General features: G+C 45.0%; 1 protein-coding gene across 1 annotated transcript in view; it reads left to right on the top strand.

Moving 5' to 3' along the window:
• Positions 1 to 1,330: 1,330 nt before the first annotated feature.
• LOC310798628 (rho guanine nucleotide exchange factor 39-like) overlaps positions 1,331 to 23,994 on the top strand; it is a gene marked incomplete at its 3' end in the record, with an annotated part of 142,088 nt that continues 119,424 nt past the window's right edge. The window contains exons 1-3 of the mRNA XM_083661170.1: positions 1,331 to 1,464; positions 12,023 to 12,205; positions 14,442 to 14,536. Coding sequence (XP_083517296.1) covers positions 12,056 to 12,205; positions 14,442 to 14,536 — 245 coding nt within the window. The 5' untranslated portion in view covers positions 1,331 to 1,464; positions 12,023 to 12,055. The remainder of the gene's footprint in view (positions 1,465 to 12,022; positions 12,206 to 14,441; positions 14,537 to 23,994) is intronic.

The following is a 23,994-nucleotide window of genomic DNA, read 5'->3' as shown; positions in this document are numbered from 1 at the left end:
TCACTCACTCACTCACTCACTCACTCACTCACTCACTCACTCACTCACTCACTCACTCACTCACTCACTCAATCACTCACAGACCATGCCTGTTCAAAATGTGGCTATATATATGAAACTTGGTTGTTACACTGCATCAAAATGATAAAATAGCAATAAACTGATAAAAACACGAATCAAATGTGAATTCAGTTGAACCACCAAGTACAAGTAGCTGTAATTCCATGTAATGAGACTAGTCGACTAGTTTAATTAACACTGGTAATGAATGTAGTGTCTACACATACAGAATCCCTAAATAAATACCCCACACCTGTTTTTACAGCAGTGATATTTGTTGCTTCCCAGTTTGTGTGAGAAATCCTCCCATATGTGTTTTTTTTGGAGGGTCTCTATCAGCACTAGATGTCAGTGTTCACGACGCCCTGTTGGCTGCAGGCACCATTAACCACTGCAACCACTGTTACTGACTACTGGGATATGTTCCAGAAAAATGCATCCTATTTATTTATTTATTTATTTATTTATTTATTTATTTATTTATTTATTTATTTATTTATTTATTTATTTATTTATTTATTTATTTATTTATTTATTTATTTATTTATTTTACTTTCAAGTCCACAGTACACTCCTCATGGATTTCAAGCTATATCCTACTGCATCAGGACCTGATTACATCAAAGTAATCTTCCCTACAAAGATTCATATGAGCTTCAAAATGCTGAGCTAACTTTTCTTTTCAAAGAACATACGGAAGGCAGAGCAGCGCCAAGTGGATACTGAGAAACAGCACTTGTTGCCTGTTAAGTAAACCAAACTACCAGAGACATTGGATTATATAGATCATTGCAGGCTCTGCCAATACAGTGGAATCTGCTTATAGTGATCACGGTTATACCGTGATCAACCACTTATATTGATCAAAAAGCTTGGTCCCGAATGATTCCTATACACATGCTGTTTAAATAATTTGCTTATAGTGATCAATACTCCGCTTACAGATATATATATACAATATAGCTATATACACACACACACACACACACACACACACACACACACACACACACACACACACACACACACACACACACACACACACACACACACACACACACACACACACACACACACACACACACACACACACAGTATATCATTACTGAGGGCTCCTCCCTCCAGTCAAAACATCTTGGGGCAGTATGGAACCTGCTGGGGGGTTGGATCCCACGTCCCTAGTGTCCCTACCTGTTGTTGTTGTTGTTGTTGTTGTTGTTGTTGTTGTTAGTTTCAGCCACCCTGCACGGAGTGTGACGTCTTTTGTCAGCGTGTCCGTCTTGGTTTTGAGCAGCCAAGCAGCATGCGCGGTGACGTCACGACCCGGAAGAAGGAAGGCTAACGAAAAAAGAGCGCCTTGATTAAAACATTCCACCGGAGACGTCTGGAGCACTGTGTCTGAAGGTAACTAACATTAACATTAACTGTCATAGACGCGATATAATGATATCATTCTGACTTGAGACAGCATTGTATTTCTAACACGAAGTAGTATTGGTATCCTAACTGACCGAACTGTTAGTTCAACAACATTAGAAAAGATATTTATCCAGGCAGTAGTATCCACGGTTTAGGGTGGGGACCAAGCTGTGTCGCTTGTAATCAACATAAAACGACACTAACGTTAAATATTTATTGTTGACATTTTAAAAAGCGAATTCGTTTTCTTCAATGATGATGAAAGGTTGCAGTTTAACTTGTTATGTAACTTTACATACCGTAGTTTCCAGCAGTGTGTATATAGCGAGGGAAGTGGACTAACTAGGGCTGCGTTGACTGTCAAAGGGTGAGACCGATCTTACATGTCCAGTCAGTGTATTAATCCACCCAGTGGATTAATCTGTTACTGCAACCAAATGTTCCAAAAAGCAATGTAGGCATTTGTGACTGTTACATGTTGTCTAGTTACTAGACACTGACTGATCATCATATCCATACCAGGGGTGGAGTACTAGACTAATAGTACTCCACCCGTGATATGGATATGATGATGATTCTTATTGCTGTATGTTTTTGTTATTCTAGATTTAAGTTGAGAGTGGAATATATGCACAATATGGGCTATTGGCAGCTCCAATTGAAACATTGGTATCAGTCTTGAGAAACCAGTACACTCTAATGTTACTTAAAGCAGCTACGAGCAACTTTTTCGATTGTTATTAAACAGTATAAATTTAATATCAATGCATCACATCTTACCTCTAATAGTCGACGAGACCAACGCAGAGTAGTCTCGCTTGAACCCCGAGTGAATCGGCCAGTGTTAGTCTGTCTCTGGCCAGGGCAGATCAGGAAGTGAAATGAAACGGTTTGCAGCAGCCACTTCGGCCATAACCACAAAATAACTTCCAAAAAACCTGTTAGAATATAACGAGAGATGTTCCCGAGAGTATGCGTGGCGTTCACATTGTTTATGTTATGTTGCTATGCAGCGCGAACGGGGTAGGCAGGCAGCTGCGTTTCACTTCCGGGTTTCACTTCCGCATTTCACTTCCGGGTGTAGCCGGTCCGGCGGTAGGAGAGAGAGAGAGAGAGAGAGCCCCCTGTTGACGCGAGTTTAGACAGACACAGACTTAATAATCACCTAAGGGAGCAATCTCCGATTGACACGGCTTTGGTCTCAGCTACTATTATAGGTAAGATGTGATGCATCAATATTGTAATTATACTGTTTAATAACAATCGAAAAAGTTGCTCGTAGCTGCTTTAAAGATTGTATAAATTTGTATAGGCGGATGACTAGAGCAGGGCTAATCTGCTGTGTTCTGATAGGCTGATGACTAGAGCAGGGCTAATCTGCTGTGTTCTGATAGGCTGATGACTAGAGCAGGGCTAATCTGGTGTGTTCTGATAGGCGGATGACTAGAGCAGGGCTAATCTGCTGTGTTATGATAGGCTGATGACTAGAGCAGGGCTAATCTGCTGTGTTCTGATAGGCTTATGACTAGAGCAGGGCTAATCTGCTGTGTTCTGATAGGCTTATGACTAGAGCAGGGCTAATCTGCTGTGTAAGTGCAACGTTTTTAGTGAGTTTTGTCTGCCCATCTGTCTGTTTATTTTTATTCCTCTTGATGTGTTGTTATTATTACTATAAATTGAGCGCGGTCCAACGTTGTCTAGTTTTCAAGTCACAGTATTGTCCCCCGTTGGTTTCTTCGCGAGGGCTTCCCCACTTCGTGGGCTCGCAGACGTAGCTCGCCCGGCCTCGCCCGCTACGCGGGCTCAGGGTACCTGCCCACCGCCAAGCGATAAGAGCGATGTACTCGCCTTCACCCTGTCAAGCCCTGCCCCGCTGCTGCAGCTTGGTTGGCTGCCTTGCTGTATTTCCGTCTTCAATTGTTCTATTTTGATTTTGGCCCCTACTCTTGTCTTGTCATTTGCGATGTCCTGACGGCAGGTATCCCAGGATGCTTTGCAAGGTGGTGAGCGACGGAATGAGGGGCCATTTTGAAATCGGCCAATTTAAAGGAGAATTTAGTTTTTTTTTTAACCTGGACCCATTTCCTGGCAATAATTATGATTTGGCCACTCACCCAGCGATGTCCGCGGCGTTTCTGGCCGTCCTAGCGTTGTTTTGAGATCAATAGCGTCCAAGTCAGTTGTAAAATGGAGCTGATTTGGGGCCAAGTGTGAGCCTGTCTTTCCTGCATCTAAATAGCTATTTCTATTCCCGTTTTCGCCACATATCGTCATAATCTGATCCCTCAAGAACCACCAGAGTGATATTTCGCCAAAGGCTGTTTCCTGGAGTCTCCCAGGGATCAAATTGCCTCAAACGTGATCTCGGTCACCAAGTCTCGTCAAGTCCCGCGATACTTTCCTGCCGACTGGCCAACTACAGGTAGGACGCTTTGCGGTGGTGGTTTTAGCGTAACCTATGTGGGGTTTGGCATAACCTTCGTTATTTCGAATCCCACATAGGTTACGCCAAACCCCACATAGGTTACGCTAAAACCACCACCGCAAAGCGTGTACCTGTAGTTGGCCAGCCGGCAGGAAAGTATCTTTCGGGACTTTACGAGACTTGGTGACCGAGATCACGTTTGAGGTAATTTGATCCCTGTGAGAGTCCAGGAAATGGCCTGGGGTGAAATATCACTCTGGTGGATGTTGAGGGATCACATTATGACGATATGTGGCGAAAACGGTAATAAAAATAGCTATTTAGATGCAGGAAAGACAGGCTCACACTTGGCCCCAAATCAGCTCCATTTTACAACTGACTTGGACGCTATTGATCTCAAAACAATGCTAGGACGGCCAGAAACGCAGCGGACATCGCTGGGTGAGTGGCCAAATCATAATTATTGCCAGGAGATGGGTTAAAAAAAAACGAAATTCTCCTTTAACTGGAGCGCTGTACCTGGTAGCATTGATCAGGCCTGTTGTTTACAGTGTAAAGGTCTCATTATGCTTTCCGCATCAGCGAGGAACGCGAGTGTCCGCGCGGAAAAGTGACGTCAAATCATCAGACACGCCCCTCCGCAAGGCTCCGTGCGGACGGTTTTCGAGCGGCCGTGCGCAAGCCGAAATTTGTAACTACGCGGACGCGGACGGGCGGACAAAGTGGAGTTTTCAAGACTCGCGCTCAATTCCGCCTGCAGAAACCCACACAGAGTATACAAGCTCCACACGTTTCCTCGTCGGATTCCGTGTCTCTCATTTCCGTGCGGCCGGCCAAAGCGTCAAGCATAATCCAGGCTTAAGGCTCCCTCACATCATGCTGGCTCTCTGTGGGAGCTGTTAGCATTGATCAGGCCTGTTGTTTACAGTGTAAGGCTCCATCACATGCTGGCTCTCTGTGGGAGCTGTTAGCATTGATCAGGCCTGTTGTTTACAGTGTAAGGCTCTGTCACATCATGCTGGCTCTCTGTGGGAGCTGTTACCATTGATCAGTAGCCTGTACTACGAAGCTAGTTTAATGCCTTATCCGAGTAAGTTTGAGTTTAAACCTGGTTTAGCCGTACTACAAAGCAAGTTAACTTTCAATCACCATGGCAACTGACGCTGCAAAGCTAACCTGGTCGCGACCAGGTTAGCTTCAGAGGATAAGATCAAAATCCATGACAGACCCATATAATCGGCTCTCTGGAGTCACTCACCGTTCATATAAGATCGCCATATGAAAAATAGATTGCAGTCAACTGAGAATATAACAAGAAAAACATTTGTGGCTCTGTAGGCTACATAATTAAATTAAGCCTACTTACCACTTTATGTCTTAACAGCTCAACGATGTGTGGAGAAATATGATCACTATTAATCACCGCGGCGCATATCATGAATGGACCCTCAAATGGAGTGAGGGTGATATTCTCCTACATGCCAGAAAAGCCTATACATATAATATAGATATGGGATAAGATAGCCCCAATACTAAATATGCAGGCTATTCTTGCATCTTTCAGCTGGAACTGTGTCCTGTAGGCTGTATGCCAATATATGAGCAAAAATAGGCTAGTTTTTATCAATGATAACTATGCCCGCATCGTCTCAATTCAGTTCAGCAGTTTTCTCTTTTATAGTAGGCTATTAGGCTTTATACTAGGCTATTTTATATATGAATTATTCGATCAGTGCAACCACACACATGAGTGATAGAGATCATTATTCATTGAGCATGCGTTTCTAAATCTATGGTCTAAATAGGCTTACAGATTGTGGAAATGTATAGACTGAGATTACATTTGTTGCTGCTGTATCAATGTATGCAGCTGTATCAGACAGAAATCGCTGATCGAAGTAAATCAAATGACTGATGTGAATACAAGCTGCTGCTTTAGACAGCCCTTCAGCAGACTATCCAACGCGGATTTTCATTCTGACATTAAATCGCGGATACATTAAATATCCGCTAAAACTCTGATCATGCACTGCGCTTTCATGGAACGAGGAAATGGGTGTGGAAATGGGTGTGGGCGTGGATCAACTCAGCTGTTCATAATGTGATTGGCTAGCGCACCTCTTTCGCGTGGACGCGCGCCTGTGCACGAGCGAAAAACGTGCGCGTGCACAGGCAGATCCCAGGTCCACTTACCTAGTAAAAAACCAGCGTCGTAGTATCAGTTAACTAGATAGCTTTGATCCTGTTCAGTCAAACCAGATCAAAGAGACTTATCGCGGATCTGTTAAACTAGTTTCGTAGTACAGGGCTCAGGCCTGTTGTTTACAGTGTAAGGCTCTGTCACATCATGCTGGCTCTCTTTGGGAGCTGTTAGCATTGATCAGGCCTGTTGTTTACAGTGTAAGGCTCCATCACATGCTGGCTCTCTGTGGGAGCTGTTAGCATTGATCAGGCCTGTTGTTTACAGTGTAAGGTTCCGTCACATCATGCTGGCTCTCTGTGGGAGCTGTTAGCATTGATCAGGCCTGTTGTTTACAGTGTAAGGCTCCCTCACATCATGCTGGCTCTCTGTGGGAGCTGTTAGCATTGATCAGGCCTGTTGTTTACAGTGTAAGGTTCCGTCACATCATGCTGGCTCTCTGTGGGAGCTGTTAGCATTGATCAGGCCTGTTGTTTACAGTGTAAGGCTCTGTCACATCATGCTGGCTCTCTGTGGGAGCTGTTACCATTGATCAGGCCTGTTGTTTACAGTGTAAGGCTCCCTCACATCATGCTGGCTCTCTGTGGGAGCTGTTAGCATTGATCAGACCTGTTGTTTACAGTGTAAGGCTCCCTCACATCATGCTGGCTCTCTGTGGGAGCTGTTAGCATTGATCAGGCCTGTTGTTTACAGTGTAAGGCTCCATCACATGCTGGCTCTCTGTGGGAGCTGTTAGCATTGATCAGGCCTGTTGTTTACAGTGTAAGGCTCCCTCACATCATGCTGGCTCTCTGTGGGAGCTGTTAGCATTGATCAGGCCTGTTGTTTACAGTGTAAGGCTCCGTCACATCATGCTGGCTCTCTGTGGGACCTGTTAGCATTGATCAGGCCTGTTGTTTACAGTGTAAGGCTCCCTCACATCATGCTGGCTCTCTGTGGGAGCTGTTAGCATTGATCAGGCCTGTTGTTTACAGTGTAAGGCTCCCTCACATCATGCTGGCTCTCTGTGGGAGCTGTTAGCATTGATCAGGCCTGTTGTTTACAGTGTAAGGCTCCCTCACATCATGCTGGCTCTCTGTGGGAGCTGTTAGCATTGATCCGGCCTGTTGTTTACAGTGTAAGGCTCCCTCACATCATGCTGGCTCTCTGTGGGACCTGTTAGCATTGATCAGGCCTGTTGTTTACAGTGTAAGGCTCCCTCACATCATGCTGGCTCTCTGTGGGAGCTGTTAGCATTGATCAGGCCTGTTGTTTACAGTGTAAGGCTCCGTCACATCATGCTGGCTCTCTGTGGGAGCTGTTAGCATTGATCAGGCCTGTTGTTTACAGTGTAAGGCTCCGTCACATCATGCTGGCTCTCTGTGGGAGCTGTTAGCATTGATCAGGCCTGTTGTTTACAGTGTAAGGCTCCGTCACATCATGCTGGCTCTCTGTGGGAGCTGTTAGCATTGATCAGGCCTGTTGTTTACAGTGTAAGGCTCCCTCACATCATGCTGGCTCTCTGTGGGAGCTGTTAGCATTGATCAGGCCTGTTGTTTACAGTGTAAGCCTCCCTCGGGACGCTGCAGGGGTTAATTGCTGCTAAAGCGCTGCTCCCTGCCCACTCCTCTGCCCCGCTAACACAGAGGAGATGACACTAATGAGGGAGTACAGGGAGGACACCTCTTATCCCTGCTTAGGAGGAGGAGGGGGGGGGGGTGTTGGTGGGGAGATCAATCAGTGAGAGACAGTCATTATTTATCCTGCCATTTGCTGACCAGTGACTGACATAAATGCAGGAATAATAGGCTATATAATATATTTCATAGGAATATGATGCCCCCCCCCCAAAAAAAAACAATCAAAAAATGAAATAAAATGAACTAAACTAAACAAATTTCTCTATTGGTGAAAATGGGAATACAATTCAATTCATAGTTGCTGGCAATGTTATCACCACTTTTCTTTTAAATATCTCGTCTTCACTCCGCTATATAATGTACATTGGGGGGGGAAATAGAATACAAAAATAAATGCATAAAAACAAATCAAAGAATGAATCAATAAGGAAGGGGACAACCCTTCGTTTGGCTACAGCCAACTTGCGTGCTCTCTTATTCAGTGGAATGTCTTTATAGTGATCATCATGTTGGACCGGGTCAAATTGATCACTGTAACCAGATTATTATTATCACTTTTTAGCAGCTCTTGAAGTCACTCAGTTCCACAGAAAGTTCACCACTCATTTGAAGGCACAGTTTTTCGCCCTAGGAGGCTGGAATGTGGCGTGGAGGTCAAGGTGTGTGTTTGTGTTCATGACAATTGGCTAAAAGGGGGCGTGGCATGGGGGATTTTTCTAAATGCAGGGTGGCAGAGGCAGAGTAGGGTGGGCTGCCCTTGCCATCCTGCATTTTGGAAATTTGCATATATATGTGGTCACAGCTATTTGTTTGTTTGATATATATTTTTATTTTTTATTATTTCTCATGCTGATTACCATAAATTGATATTTGTATATTTATTACATGATTACAGTACACACAAAGTAATGAAACGGACAGCTTCTCTATTTAGTTATTCACTGTTTGAAAATACGTACAGTAACAGCTGTTTCAAATGCAGCGGTCTAGACAGAGAGACAGCAATCTCTCCACAGAGCACAGGCAGATAGACAGACAGACAGACAGACACACACACAGACAGACACACACACACACACACACAGACAGACAGGCAGACAGACAGACAGACAGACAGACAGACAGACACACAGACAAACAAACAGGCAGACAGACAGACAGGCAGACAGACAGGCAGACAGACAGACAGGCAGATAGACAGACAGACAGACAGACAGGCAGGCAGACAGACAGACAGACAGGCAGACAGGCAGACAGACAGACAGGCAGACAGACAGACAGACAGACACACAGACAGACAGACAGACAGACAGACAGACACACACACAGACAGACAGACAGACAGACAGACAGACAATCAGGTGTAGGAATAAATTAATTCATAGTAAGTATTGTTGATCCATATAGGTGGTTGATCACTATAAGCAGGTTCCACTGTACAAAGGATCAAGGTCAGCCTCTCTTAATCACCACAGCTGCTGTTCTCTTAGCCCCGTATCGGTACTCGTTCTGTTAGCTACCGCTACCGCTAGCTGCCAGAAAGAGTCCCGTGTGCCTACATAGACTAGCATGCGACTTTCGCCCCCAAGCCGTCTACATCAGCGATACGCACGTATTTACAAAGTGCCACAGAAACATTTCAAAGCCACCTACTTGAGAACAAGGGTTCATTGCTTCTCGATGTCGGGGTTAGAAAGCTCAACGCTGCTCATAAATGCCTCTTTTCATCTGAAGTCTGTGCTGGTGATATTATTTTTTCCTGGTTGCAGCTCCCAGCCGTCGCAGTGCTCAACAGCGCCACTCTGGTCGAAAGCTCGCTAAAAAATAATATCAGCAGCACAGACTTCACAGATGAAGAGAGGCATTTTTGAGCAGCGTCGAGCTTTCTAGCCATATAGACAGCTTGGGAGCGAAAGTCGCCTGCTAGTCTACGGCCCAATCTCAATGTCCGCACTCACAGACTCACAGACTTTGAGGCGCGTGACCGCGAGGTGTGCGAGGGCTTAGGGCCGTCCCACTGTCAAATCATCAAGTGCACGAGGGCTCTCGGCAGACATTTTCAAGCCCTAGATGCAGACTTTCCCTAAGTCCGCAGCTCTGCAGACTTTGCCCGAAGGGGATTTCCCACAGTTCATAGCGTTGTGATGCTACATGTTGGTTACCGTGGTTACTAGGGGGTTTCCCACAGTTCATAGCGTTGTGATGCTACATGTTGGTTACCGTGGTTACTAGGGGGTTTCCCACAGTTCATAGCGTTGTGATGCTACATGTTGGTTACCGTGGTTACTAGGGGGTTTCCCGGGAAGTGTGAAAGAAACGGTAAACACGATGGAAGGAGCAAACGTTGCCGCTACCAAAAAGAAGTTCACATGTATACTTTTTTTTTTTTTTTTTTTTTTTTTTTTATGTTTTTTTTTTGTCTTGTGAAGGAATGGGGTGAGGGGTGGGAGGAAGGTGGCTGGAGCGGGTATATAGGCTACCTGTTTGTAAAATAATCTATTATAACTGTCACAGTTACAATCATTTGTAAACTGAAACTAATAAAAAATATTGTAAAAAAAAAAGTAAATGTAAGAGAACAAATCCCAACCCCACAAAGCTGAGAAACATGGCTGCACTTGTTGTTGGTGTTGTCAGGGTAACGTGAGAGTGCTGTCCCATTCCTCTTTATACCATTTTGACTAGGGGTGGGGGGAAAAATCGATTCACCTAAGTATCGCGATTTTTAATGTCACGATTTTTTTAATCGATCTTTTATTCCAGAATCGATAATCGCAATTTTTTTTTTTTTTTTTTTGGGTGCTTGCAGTCAGGCCACTCACTGAACAGCAGGCCAGACGCCGCCTACTGGTTTACTAGTGGTTTTATTACTTTATTAGTTAGTCTGAAGTAATAATTACACTTCAGGGTTAAAGTGGGTGCATCTCATTGTAAAATTGGACTTCAAACGGCCCAAATCTAGCTTCAAACGGCCCAAATTGGGCTTCAAACGGCCCAAATTTCACGCGCGTCGGCCCATATCGGCCTGGCCTGCTTGCTATCTAATGCCCGGCCTGAATTATGATCCCAGTCCGCCCCTGTTTTTAACTATATCGCCCAGCCCTACTCATGATATAATATACAGTCTCTAGTGTATGATTCAACTTTTCCCATGTTCTAATCTAGTGTAAAAAAGCAAACAAACTGAAAAAAGAAAAGAAAAAAAGAAACAAAAATCGCAATAAATCGTAATATCGAATCGCAATAATCGTAGAATCGCAATACTTAAGAATCGCAATATAAATCGAATCGGCACCCAAGAATCGTGATAGTATCGAATCGGGAGATAAGTGAATCGCCACAGCCCTAATTTTGAGCCCTTGCAGCCTCTCCCCCTCAATCACTTACCAGCTGATGTCAATGAAGTCTGTGAGGGCTCAGGGCTCAGTGCTTAGGGGGGACATTGAGATTGGGCCTTATGTATGTACACGGGTCTCTTTCTGGCAGCTAGCGGTAGCTAACGGAACGAGTACCGATACGGGGCTACTGTTCTCTGAGTTTTCATCACTGTTTTGTCCAGTTTCCCTAAGTTAAGGTTGCCTCTTTAATCTTCTTACCACCCCCACTGCTGTGTAATATTATGAATAAATATTTAACAATATAAAGCCACAGCAAACTCATTCATATGTCATATTCATATTAATATATATTCATATTATTCATATATCTCATTCATAATCTTGCAGTACCAGAACCTCCCGTCACAGGGACAGCTTCTACGCAACTGCTATCCGCCTCTTCAATAGAGAGCCAAAGTGGAACGTCACTTCCTGCTTCAGCACTGTACCAGAGATTTTCATCCGCCATTTATTTTCCCATAGACATTTTGTAAAATGCTTATAAAAATAGTTGTTCAAACCAAACGGTTCAGATATATTTAGAAACAGGAGAGTCCGCATAACATTTCACTCAGACCAAAAGGTAAAAAAAAAAATGCGGGTGAAATGTTCTATGGTCTCCCCCGATTCTAAATATATCTGAACCGTTTGGTTTGACCAAGTAAAACTATTTTTTATAAGCATTTGACAAAATGTCTATGGGGAAATAAATTGTGGATGAAAATCTCTGGTACAGTGCTGAAGCAGGAAGTGACGTTCACTTTGCCTCTCTATGAGACCCAAAAGCCCCCAGCCCCTCCCCCCGGCCCTGATGCCCCCTGAGCAATCCGGCTCTGCGACGACTATGTTTTGGGCAGGTTGATCTTCATCGTCAGTGCCTCTGCTTTTAACCCTGATATGTGTTTGCTTGTGTTTTGTGCAGCTTGCTCTTGCTCCTCCTCCCTCCGTGTTCATCATGAGCTTCTCTCCCGGCCCGTCCGGCCCGTTTGGCTGCAGCAACATCCAGGATCAGAGGGAGCGCTGGGAGAGGAAACGCAGCCGCACGGCCCGAGAGCTGCTCACCACAGAGCAGCACTACTGCCAGCAGCTGGAGCTGCTCACCACTGTATGTAGGCTCAGTCCAGCGTTCCACATTCACCATGCAAAAAATTACTCTTGGCAACCGAATATCGTAGGTGGCCCGCTGTGGCCACCACACTGCGAGCCTTTGCCAACGCCACGTTAACGTTACACCCCTAATCCTTTGCACCTTTTAGTTCAAAATGCTACAAAAACTGTAAACAGTACAGTAACGACGGGCACACAGTGTTACCAACTTGAACTTGGTGTTAAACATATCCCCAAAATATCCAAAATGTACTATAAAGAGCAATCTGCTGACACACTAATGCGGAAAAGAAACAAACAAAATTGACATAAACAAATCAAGGGTGCCTAAGACTTGCACAGTAATAATAATAATAATATATATATACCATATATTTATAAAGAACTTGGAGTGTAAAAATTAGGGGTGCTCCGATCCGGCTAAGCCACGATCCGATCCGATTCCTGGGGTCACAATCCGATTCCAGAATCGATTCTCGATTCCAACGATTCTCGATTCCAGAATCTAGAATCGATTCTCAATTATGTAGTTTTATATTGCAATAACACACAAAGGTAAATCTAAGATGAAAAAATGACAAATGTATTGATGCTGAACTTCAAATTCAACTTATGTATTACAGTCAGGGCCTAAATTCATTTTGCAAACTAGGGGGGAATTCCCCCCTTATGTTCTTCAGATAAGATGGATTTATAGGCTGGGGGGGATCTGTAGACTTTGAGAAGGATTTATAGATTTTGGGGGGAATACGTTCACCAGAGTTCTTAAGTGCAAGAGGTGGTGGCACCGTGGCAGTACAGTACACAAATGACATGAACATTTGGACACTTATTCAGCTGGTATCTTGCATGTTGCGTTCAGGTGCACTGTTTTTTTTTTTTTACAATGCGAAGAAGAATCGATTCTTGGGAGTTTGGAATCGATCCAGGAATCGTGGCATTAAGAATCGCGATCCTTTCAGAATCGACTTTTTGGAGCACCCCTAGTAAAAATTGAAATACATGATTAAATATTTTCATTCTGTTAATGTCTTTTCATTGATTGAAGTGTCACAGTTGTCACAGGCTGTTAAGTTGAGTTCAATTGTCTTTTCTTTTGATACATCTTTTGTATTGATTTACATTTCTAACATAAAGCAAGAAAAACATAAGAACCGCAAACGTCTACAAAACACACAAAATACATAACAACATACACAAACAAATTCACTCAGAACATAACCCCCCTCCCCACAAACCCACACATATAATTGGCTCACAGCACTATGAGTACCCATCAGCAGCATGTAGCTAAATTGTCTTTTCTGTATTGTTTTTACATACGTTTTTATTTGGGCCACCAAGAATGGACCTTGGCCAGCAAATGTAGGTGTCCCACCTATGACGATGCCAGACCAAGAGCAGTGAAACTCGAGCAGCGGGTAGAATCGAAGGTCTGGACCCAGCCTCAAATAAACTAACAACAGTGCAAAAAAATTGAAATGCAAAAATTGAAATGCAAAACATACTCGGAGGCAGATGAATTCTCCATAGATTTGATGCATTCAAAGCTAAGCAGCACACTCATACTGTACAATCAATGCATAGCAACAGGCTCAAGCTACACTTCACAGTTGTATTGCACCTGTCCTGCACTATTCATCCCTGCAGAGAGAACAGACTTTAGCCTCCACCACCGCAGCCTCGTTTATTTATACACAATTACTCACAGCGTCACGACACCCGTTCGGTCCAATTAAGAGCCATTTGAGGCCTAATGCACATTCAATTAGCTAATCCCATTTTCAGTTCAAATGACTTGAGACCAGCACAGCTGTTGCTTTATTATCAACAGCATCGCTCTCTGTATTTATTTGTGTGCGTCCCGCCAGCCAACCAGACATGCCATGTAACGTTTATCGTTAGCATGGTGGGCTGCAGGGCTGAGCCACCAAGCTAGTGCATCCCCGGTTTGTTTTGTTTTAGTGATGAATGAACTTGTCTGCTTTTATGCAGCCTGGCGTCTTCCCCTTTGGTGATCTGCTCTTACATTTCTCTCCATGTTGGCAGAGTCATTGAGATGTCAGTAGTGTAAGCACTTCCTTATCAAATGATGTTTTCCCTCCGTCTCAGGCCAGGGGATCCAATCAGAGACGACAGCCCAGTTGTAGATGGGGAGAAAAGCTTATTAATAGAAGTGGTGAGAAAAGTCTTCATCCTGTCTCCCCCCCCCCCTGCTCTCTTGTTCTTCACAGTACTTTGTGGAGATTCTGAAGGCCAAAGGAACCCTAAAGCAGGACATTAGAGGAAGCATCTTCAGTTCAATTAAATCCATTCATTCAGTAAACCAGTAAGTATCTTCTGAATAATTAAACACACATCCACACTTTGGAGGGAGGGAGGGAGGGACGAAGAGGCTTTATAAAGAGGTGTGGGTGGGTGGGCAGGGCTAATTAATGTGTCTGTTGCATAAGAGTTAAATAAAGATCAACTCTGAGGAACTCTGAAGAACCTGAGTGGGCTTCCTTGGTTCACACCAGATATGGGAGTGATACACTAGCTGTGGTTACATAAGACTTTCCCCCCACATTCTCAGTGAAGGAAGAGTCCCACACGAGTACATGAGGCCAAATTTAATGATGGCATTAAGATGTATTACAGATGTATAAGATGTATTACACAGTATGTAATCAGAATAAACGTTTCTCACATGCGCACAACAGTGAGTCCAGCACTGGCATGCACGAGCTGACGGGCCTGCCGCGGGTGTTGGTGCTTATTGCCTACTGCTCCAGCAGATATGAAAGGGGAGAAGGTGAGCGTGGAGTGAGCTGTACCGTAGCGTATTAGCCACAGACCAGCTGTTTGGCAGCCGCCATGACAGTCCCTACTCAAATCAGCCAGCATGCGATTGCGCAGAAACAGTCCAGCTTTCCACAGAGTCTGTTGAGAGCCTGCGTGCGACGTTGAGGTTTGGTGTAGAGATATTCCACCCATAGAAAGTCATCTGAAGGAGTGTTTACATGACTGTTTTCCACCAATTTATTCTGATTGAGTTGTTTATATGAGAGTTTTCTTCTAATTGAGCTGCTATTCTGATGAGTGAATAGTGGAATAAACGGCTCCATGTAAACACAGCTAGTGTCTCCTTTTTCAGCTGGTCCGGCTCGGTTCACTTTCACACAGGCAAAAAGATAAAATGATCCAGATCGGGTTGTCAACCCTCCCGGATTGGCCAGGAGACTCCGGTAATTCCTGGGATGGGAAAAAATAAATTCCCAGAGATTTTCTTGATGGCTAAAATTATATATGTTATTATATGTGTGTGTGTGTGTGTGTGTGTGTGTGTGTGTGTGTGTGTGTGTGTGTGTGTGTGTGTGTGTGTGCGCGTTGGGTACGTTGTACGGCGGGTGCCTCCACTGTTTCATTAAGGTTATTTTGATTACCTTTTGCTGGGCTGTGCTTTTTAAATTTTTACAGTGTTGGTTGTCTTGGTTGTAGTCGGTTGGTTAGTTAGTTAGTTAGTAGAGATGCTGCGATCCGATCATGTGATCGGATATCGGCGCGATAACAGCCAAAAAACATGGATCGGATCGGATCGGATTCCAGCGAAAATGACCGATCCAAGGCTCCGATATAAGCACTCCATTCCATGACTCCGCTCCACGATTTCTATCCAGCATGCAGCAGCAGAAGCAGCACACAGAGGCCGCGTTGAGCCTAGGATGGCCAGGGCCAAAACGTTGTCTTGCTTCAACTTTGCGAGACTCAACCGAATGACTGATGAGTCTCGCGTTGAGCCTAGGATGGCCAGGGCTTAGATCTGCGTGAGCACGACCCGTCGTAATTTGTCCAATTCAAGGTACATTAAAACGTTGTCTTGCTTCAACATACATCGCATCGCATAAACCATTTCCACCCGCAGGTTTGAGGAGTAGCTAACATAAACGTCAGATAAATACTCTCTATAGGCTAACGTTACCCACTGAGGCAGCTAACATGGCTAATTAGCTAGCTAACAGCAGCTATATCTTTCTCCTCTAACTCACGTTAACGACACGTTAGTTGACTGAGCGAACGGCGCTGTACAGCAGGTCGTTATCAAAACGTATTGCACTGAAGAGAAGTAACATTAGAAAATGACAAAAGACTCCTCCAATCTGGCAGTGGAAATGTATGCACAAACAGGGACAGGGCTGTGTGTGTGAGAGAGAGAGACAGGGACAGGGCTGTGAGTGTCCTGTGTGAGACAGAGTGGGGGTGTATGTGTGAGGAAACAATAATTATTTGTGTCCAGTGTTCACCCATTACAAAAGAAGTGTGTATTTGATTGTTATGTTTTAGTTTTACATCAAATTAATTAGATGAACTAAATCGTTTACATACTATAGATTCAAGATTCAAGATTTTTATTGTCACTCCATTGTACAAGTACCACGTGTGAAATTCTTGCGCAGTGGACTCCGTTTACGACATAGTACAAATAGGCAACAAGCAATAAGTAATAGGCAATAAGAAATAGGCATCAATAAGCAATAAGACAAGTCGGTGGCTTATACGACAGTGGCATATTCATTGCACATAGGTGCACATGTCATGTGCATATGTTAGACGTGTTCAGACATTCCAAATTCGATGTTTTATACATACATGTGCAAATAGCATGTACCTTATTAAACATACACTTAAATTTACAATTAAACGTTAGGCACCTTATTAAACATACACTTAAATTTACAATTAAACGTTAGGCATCCGTAATAGTAGCAGCTGCAGTACGGTACGGTACGACTACTGCACTATTTTGTGCATATTAAGGAGTCTCGTGGCCTGCGGGAAGAAACTGTTCCTCAAGCGATTTGTGCGTGTTTTTGGAACCCTGTATCTCCTCCCTGAGGGTAGCAGGGAGAACAGGCTGTTGTGGGGATGGTTTGTGTCTTTGATGATCTTCAGGGACCTCCTGAGGCACCGCTGGTTGTACAGTTCATGCAGTTCTGGCAGTTCACCTCCTGTTACGTGCTGGGCCGCGCGCCTCACCCTCCGTAGCGCTCTGCGGTCCATGGTGGTACAGTTCCCGTACCAGGCGGTGAAGCCGCCTGTCAGCAGGCTTTCAATGGTGCCTCTGTAGAAGTCCCCGAGGATTTCTTTCCTCAGCCCGAATTTCTTCAGGCGCCTGAGTCCGTGTAGTCGCTGTTGGGCCTTTTTGACAACAGTGGCGGTGTGGCCGGCCCAGGTCAGGTCCTGGTGGATGTTGACTCCCAGGTACTTGAAGCTGTCCACCCTTTCCACCACTGTGCCGTTGATGGTGATTGGGGGGTGTGCGCCCCCCCCTCTCCTGTAGTCTACAATGATCTCCTTGGTCTTGGAGACGTTCAGAGAGAGGTGGTTGTCCTGGCACCATTGTTCCAGTACCCCCACCTCCTCTCTGTAGGCCGTCTCGTCGCCCCCCGAGATCAGCCCCACGACCGCTGTGTCGTCTGCAAACTTCACAATTGTGTTTGAAGTTTGAGTCGCCACGCAGTCGTGGGTGTAGAGGTCGTACGGTACCAGAAGGGGCTGGAGACGCACCCCTGGGGCGATCCTATGCTAATGGTCAGTGGGGAGGAGGTGAGGTTGCCCACCCTCACCACCTGGCGGCGGTCTGTCAGGAAATCCAGGATCCAGTCGCACATTGCCGTGTTTAGTCCCAGATCCCTGAGTTTGCTTACCAGCCTGGAGGTACTGTATATACCAGCCTGGAGCCTATATTACCAAAGCACACACATACATACCTAACCCTAAAAATGTTTGTTGCCTGCTAGCTATCAGACAGCATAGAGAGACTTAAATATGTGCTGTATCGGTATCGGATCGAAATCGGTATCGAATCGGGTATCGAAATTTGATCGGAATCGGATCGGTTTTGAGCTAAAATATCGAAATCGGATCGGAATTGAAAAATCTCGATCGCAGCATCTCTATTAGTTAGTTAGTTAGTTATCCTTTATTTATCCCCTTGGGGAAATTCATCCTCTGCATTTGACCCATCCTCTACTAGGAACCTTCCTAGTAGGGATGGGCATTGTAAGGGATTTAAATACTCGAGTACTCTCCTTCTGTTATGAAAGAGTACTCGAGTACTCCCCCCCCCTCCCCCCCCCCCCCCCCGGGGGAACGACACACACACATGAAAGATCCTAAGTTTGGCTATGTTAAGCAGTTACCATTAGCATTCGCCAAATGCCTGTGATGAGAGCAGGGGTGATCTGCTTTGTATGGGGCTGTTCACAGCAACTTCACACACATTACCAATTTTGCATGGAAAAAGCGCTGCCTGGTGCACTTTTTAGTTTTTACAGATTGACTGTGATAAGGTGATCCGGTGTTAGCCGTTAGCCTACCTCAGTAAAAGTAATTCCCAATACATGTCGGTAATCATTCCATACTGCTTCTTGATCACTGTTAAGTAAATCCACTTATTAAAAACTCTGGTGTTCTGCCAAAAAGTGATAACTGCAAACATGATAACTGCAAACAGTAATAATGTTCGCTAACGTTAACCGCAAAAACCACCAACAACATCCGAGTGATGGTCCCCGCCCGTGGTGAAACACGGAACGTTTGGCTATGGTAAACAAAGTTACTGTCAGGGGTCCGTTAGTCAAAGTGGTCCGTCCGAGTAAAAAACATCTAACGTTACCATCTTTGCTTGCACATCTATATATAAATTGGCCATGAACGGAAAACAACTGCAATCAAATCTTGTTTATTTTACATCTGCTGAATATAGATTGCGTTAATATACATGGACGTCTGTGTTGCTGGCGATTCGCCAGACGCTGTTAACGTTAGATCGGCCATTTTTATAGGGGAGGGGGGTGGGGCGAGTACCCGGACAGCGGAAACGGTACTCGAGTACTCTCGTTACAAACGAGTACTCGAGTACCCGAGTACTCTCCCCCATCCCTACTTCCTAGAACTAGGAGCAGTGGGCAGCCACTGTGCAGCGCCCGGAGACCAACTCCAGTTATTTTGCCAGTACCTTGGTCAGGGGCACCGACAGGAGTATTAACCCTAACATACATGTCTTTCTTGATGGTGGGGGGAAACCGGAGCACCCGGAGAAAACCCACACGAACACGGGGAGAACATGCAAACTCCACACAGAAAGGACCTGGGACGGACCGGGGTTCGAACCCGGGACCTTCTTGCTGTGAGGCAACAGTGTTAACCACTGAGCCACCGTGCCGTCATGCCGTGCCGTCACGCCGTGCCGGTTAGCAATTGGCAATGTGTGGTGACGGTTAACCGCACATGCAAGTTGCGCATTTGCGAATATGGGCCTGATTATATCAGCAAACTGATATCAGAATCAGCGAAACGCAAGACCTTTCCCCTTCCTGCAAGATGCCTGCAACCCCTACACACACGTCCATGTTTTTAGTGATATCCATGCTGCTCTCTCCTCCAAGCAATAAGTCAGAATGTAATTGGGGGTCCGTTTTTTATAATTGCCTTGTTAATTCTCAAAGTGGCTGTAGAAAAAAGTCCTCTTGTATAATTTCACTTTGATAATCATCCAACCTGCTTAATTCAACTAGCTCGCTCTATCCATGAGCCAGTTTTTTTTTTTAAATCAATTTGGAGAATGAAATGTTCTTTCTGCAAATGACTACTACTGTGTTAGTCGTCCACAGGTCTGTGTAAAGCCTAGACGTGCAAGCCAGGCTCCAAGTGTCATACAACAGCAGCTAAGCGACCGAGCCAATGGGATGTCTTTGATTGGGAATCCCATTTCCAGACTAAATAATGAGTGCGGCCGGGGGCCTCCCTCAGGTCCTCATCCTCGGCAGAGTGGCAGCATGCTTTTGTGTTGAGAGGGCTAGAATGAAGACGGAGGTATGAATGACACAGGCTGATGTATTGGATAAATGGTTGTGCAGTTCTCATACATCTTCATTATGAGGCCCTTATTGAATCAATGGTTGAAACATAATGGCAAGTACTCCATTTAAAAAGTGCTCCATAGAGAGAGACAGTGTGTTTAGTGCTGGACTGATTTACCACCGCTGAGTGATTGATTATAGATTTCCCCATGTTCTCCTCTGTTTACTCCACTGTGTTATTTGGTATACACACTAAGGTTTTCTGCGATGATACAGAGAGTCATTGATCATAATTGGCTCTCATAGAGTGCGTTTACATGCACACCAATAAACTGTTTATTAGCGGATTTCTGGAGTTACCTGATTATTGAAATGGTCATGTAAACAGCATAAACTGATAAGCTTTATCCGTTTATGGCCGTTATCGGGTTATGAATAAACTGATAAACACACCTAGGTTTCTGGGCAATAATCGGTTTTCTCTCTGCATGTATCCAGCATAACCGGGTTTCTTTCGGGTTTATATATCTGCGCATGTACGACTTGCAGGAGAGAGAGGCACTGAGGGAGAGACGCGCTGCACTCACTGGCCCCTCGGCTCTCCTCCCGGTTCTCTCACCGGCATGCCCGGTCTCTCTCCCGGCCACAGCGCACCACAGCCGGCTTGGCGAGATGACGGTGAGCACGGAGCCCCTGGCTGAGCGGAGCGGGGAGCTCTGCTCTCTCTCCCCGCACAGAGCCGGTGTCCCTGTAACGGCACCGCTGCTGCACTGCACTATGTTGAAATGTGGATATTCTACAGGAGGGGACGAATATTTGTCTCGGATTGCAAATAGAATGACGTAGCCTACAGACAACAGACTCAGAGTCGTTCAAAACACAACACACACATAACGTTAAAATCCGTGACAAATTCTGTCCGTTTTCTGACACGTAGGCTACAGTATTTCAATTCAACACACGTTGTGGGTCATGAACATTTGACGTGCTTAGTCACCTCACCTGCCTGCCTCTGTGCTGTGTGCTCGGTAAAGTTGGAAATATTATTGTGGCGGAATGAGGCGCACACCGAGGCAGATCCTTGGCTTATCAAACTCTTTATTTAGCGAACGGACAGACACACATGAAGGCAGGCACGCCAACACCTCGCTAGCTTCTCCTAGCCTAGCTCTCCCCAGCACGTCTGCTCTCTTCCAGCTTCACACAGCTCTCCCGACCATTCCCACTTCCTCCCCTAGTCTCCACCCACTGGCCCTATGCTCCCTTCACTTGCCACTCCAAAACCCCAAACCCCACATGCACAGAACAACATAACAGACAGATACAGTTAGACATACACCCTACTTAGCTATCCCATACTACTCCACCTTTCCCCACGCTACATTATTGACAGATGCACTTCCAAAGCGACGCCTATTCCAATTTTAGTAAAGTAGACGAGATACACAACCTAATTTTCACCTAAACCATCCTCTGCACTGGACAAATAAATTAGGAAAATGTGATTTTGCATTTTGCAGCTATATTCTGTTGTTTTATTCCGGAATTAATGGTGCCTTTCTGGAGAGAAATCCGACTAATTGACTGAATCATGTAAACCCGGGTTTCTCCTATTGTCGGATTATTAACACTTTCAGTGCCACGGCCCTTGGGCAAAAGGTTGCTTGCTGTGCCACATAGGCCGCAATGCATTTTAAAACAGTCATATAATTTCTTTAATAATTACTATGTAAACACTGAACACGCACAAATAACGATGAGACTCTCTTCTATCATCTGCAAAAAAAAGTTTATTGATCCCATTTTCCGTTCTTTAGTTATGAGCCGGAGAAGATAGCTTGATTGAACGAAAAACAGAGCTTTTTTTCTACGAGCTGAGATAATGAGCCTTTTGTGAAATTAAACATTTCAAGCACATCACTGACTCTGAAGCTAATTTTCTGATGTAGTCACACCTCAAAAATAATTTCCTTCAATAAAACAGTGAAGGCAAGGGAATTTTGTTTGGAAGAATAATATTTTTAGCTGAAACCAGCAGCGCTGGCGCCTGCATGCGCTGCTGGTTGCAGCTTCTTGCTGATCTTTTGCTGCTGGTGGGCATCGGATATTCTGGCTTGCGTTTGCCAACCCTGTCCTGCTGTCTGGGTCTGTGTTGTGTACTTGGCTCTGCGATCTGTGATAGCAGATTGGCTGCTGCAGGGGCACAGCTAAACGTTGCTTCAATGAAGCCGCTGCATACGGACGGATGCGATGCGATTTCCTTCCCCCCAATGACTTCTTCTGTGTGTTTCACTCCACGTTCTCTCATCTGGAGAGCGCTGTCGCCACCTAAGGGTTCTGTAAAATAGGTTAGACACATTCAATACCTCTGATATTGTAAGAGGCGATGTAAGAGGCATAGATCGACACCCCCCCGTCAAAAAAAAAAATTCGAGTTATTGACGCCATTTGGCGTCGCTGGCACTCTACGGTAAATTTCTAATGACGCCATATGGCGTCGCTGGCACTGAATGTGTTAAAGTGCATGTAAACGCAGAAATCAGATTATTGCCATAAACTGATTATTCACAGTTATCCGTTTATTGTCTGCATGTAAACGCACTCAATGGTGCTCTGTGGGTGAATCTGTCGTTGGCCTGCCCGCCACTCGCTCAGATCATCCTGTAGGGTGAATGGACTCGAGATTTCCTGACGGTCATGTAGATGATCCCGGAGTGGGATTGGGAAACGAGTTCAAGACTCTGGACAACGTGGGCATCCGGGTAGTCTTCGGGTAGAGTGTGGCGGTACATTACCTGCCTACCAACATGGGGGTCGTAAGTTCGAGCCCCCGTGTTACCTCCGGCTTGCTCGTAGGGCTGGGTATTGGCAAGGACCTCACGATACGATACGTATCACGATACATGGGTCACGATACGATTGTATCACGATACATTGCGATACAATACATATTGCAATATATTGCAATACTCTACATAATTTACTGAAAATTTGATTCGCTGTGTACCACCCAGGTCGTGTAATAAATATCACTTTATATTGATAACTTAGTGGACAAATTGAGTCAAAACTTGAGTGTGTTACTGAACGCACTGAAATAAAAAGTATTCTTATTGTGTCACTGAACACACGGCTGTGCAAAAAAATCGATATGGCGATATATCACGATATTTTTCTGAAACATCGATACGGTATTGCGGGGGAAAATATCGCGATATATTGCCGTATCGATTTTATTGCACAGCCCTACTTGGTCGGGCGTCCACGAGCTGCCCATACATACGCCATCCATACAGGCACAATTGGCCGTGTCTGTGGTGGGTGGAAAGCCGCATTAAGGGTACGTGTCCTGGACGCTGCGCTAGTGCCTCCTCTGGTCGGTCAGGATGTCTGGGTAGTAGAGGTAAAAGCAGAGACAGTGGGGTATCAAAGCGAGACACCCCATCTTTGAGTCACTTCCTGTATTCGTGTCACGTGGGTCTTTTGCTCCATGGTTTTCCACGGCCACGCCCATTTAGGAGACTTGCGGCAGGTCCTGTTGTCGATTCTAGGGGTGCACCGATCGATCGGCAAGCAATCTGTATTGGCCGATTTTGACCTCAAATATGCGATCGGCTGATTGCCGATATTTTGGCTGATTGCCGATATTTCGGCTGATTGCCGATATTTTTTTATATTATTATTATTATTATTTTATTTTTTTTCAAAAAAAGCCCTATCACTAATCACTAATCAGGCTTTCCAACGACATAAAATACAATGCCAATTGGTATTATTAAAGGGGAGAAATAATCGACCGAAATAACGTTTCCAAGCTTTTTTTGAGGAGTTTATATGATCGGTGATCGGTCGATGATCGGTTGGGCAGATATTTCCCATAGGCGATCGGCAATCGGTGATCGGTGGCAAAAAACGTGAACTGTGCACCCCTAGTCGATTATTT

The sequence above is a fragment of the Poromitra crassiceps genome (genome assembly GCF_964638095.1).
Source record: "Poromitra crassiceps genome assembly, chromosome: 2".
Classification (NCBI taxonomy): domain Eukaryota; kingdom Metazoa; phylum Chordata; class Actinopteri; order Beryciformes; family Melamphaidae; genus Poromitra; species Poromitra crassiceps.
Note: the sequence above shows the minus strand (reverse complement) of the source record. Positions and strands in the feature narration are given on the sequence as shown.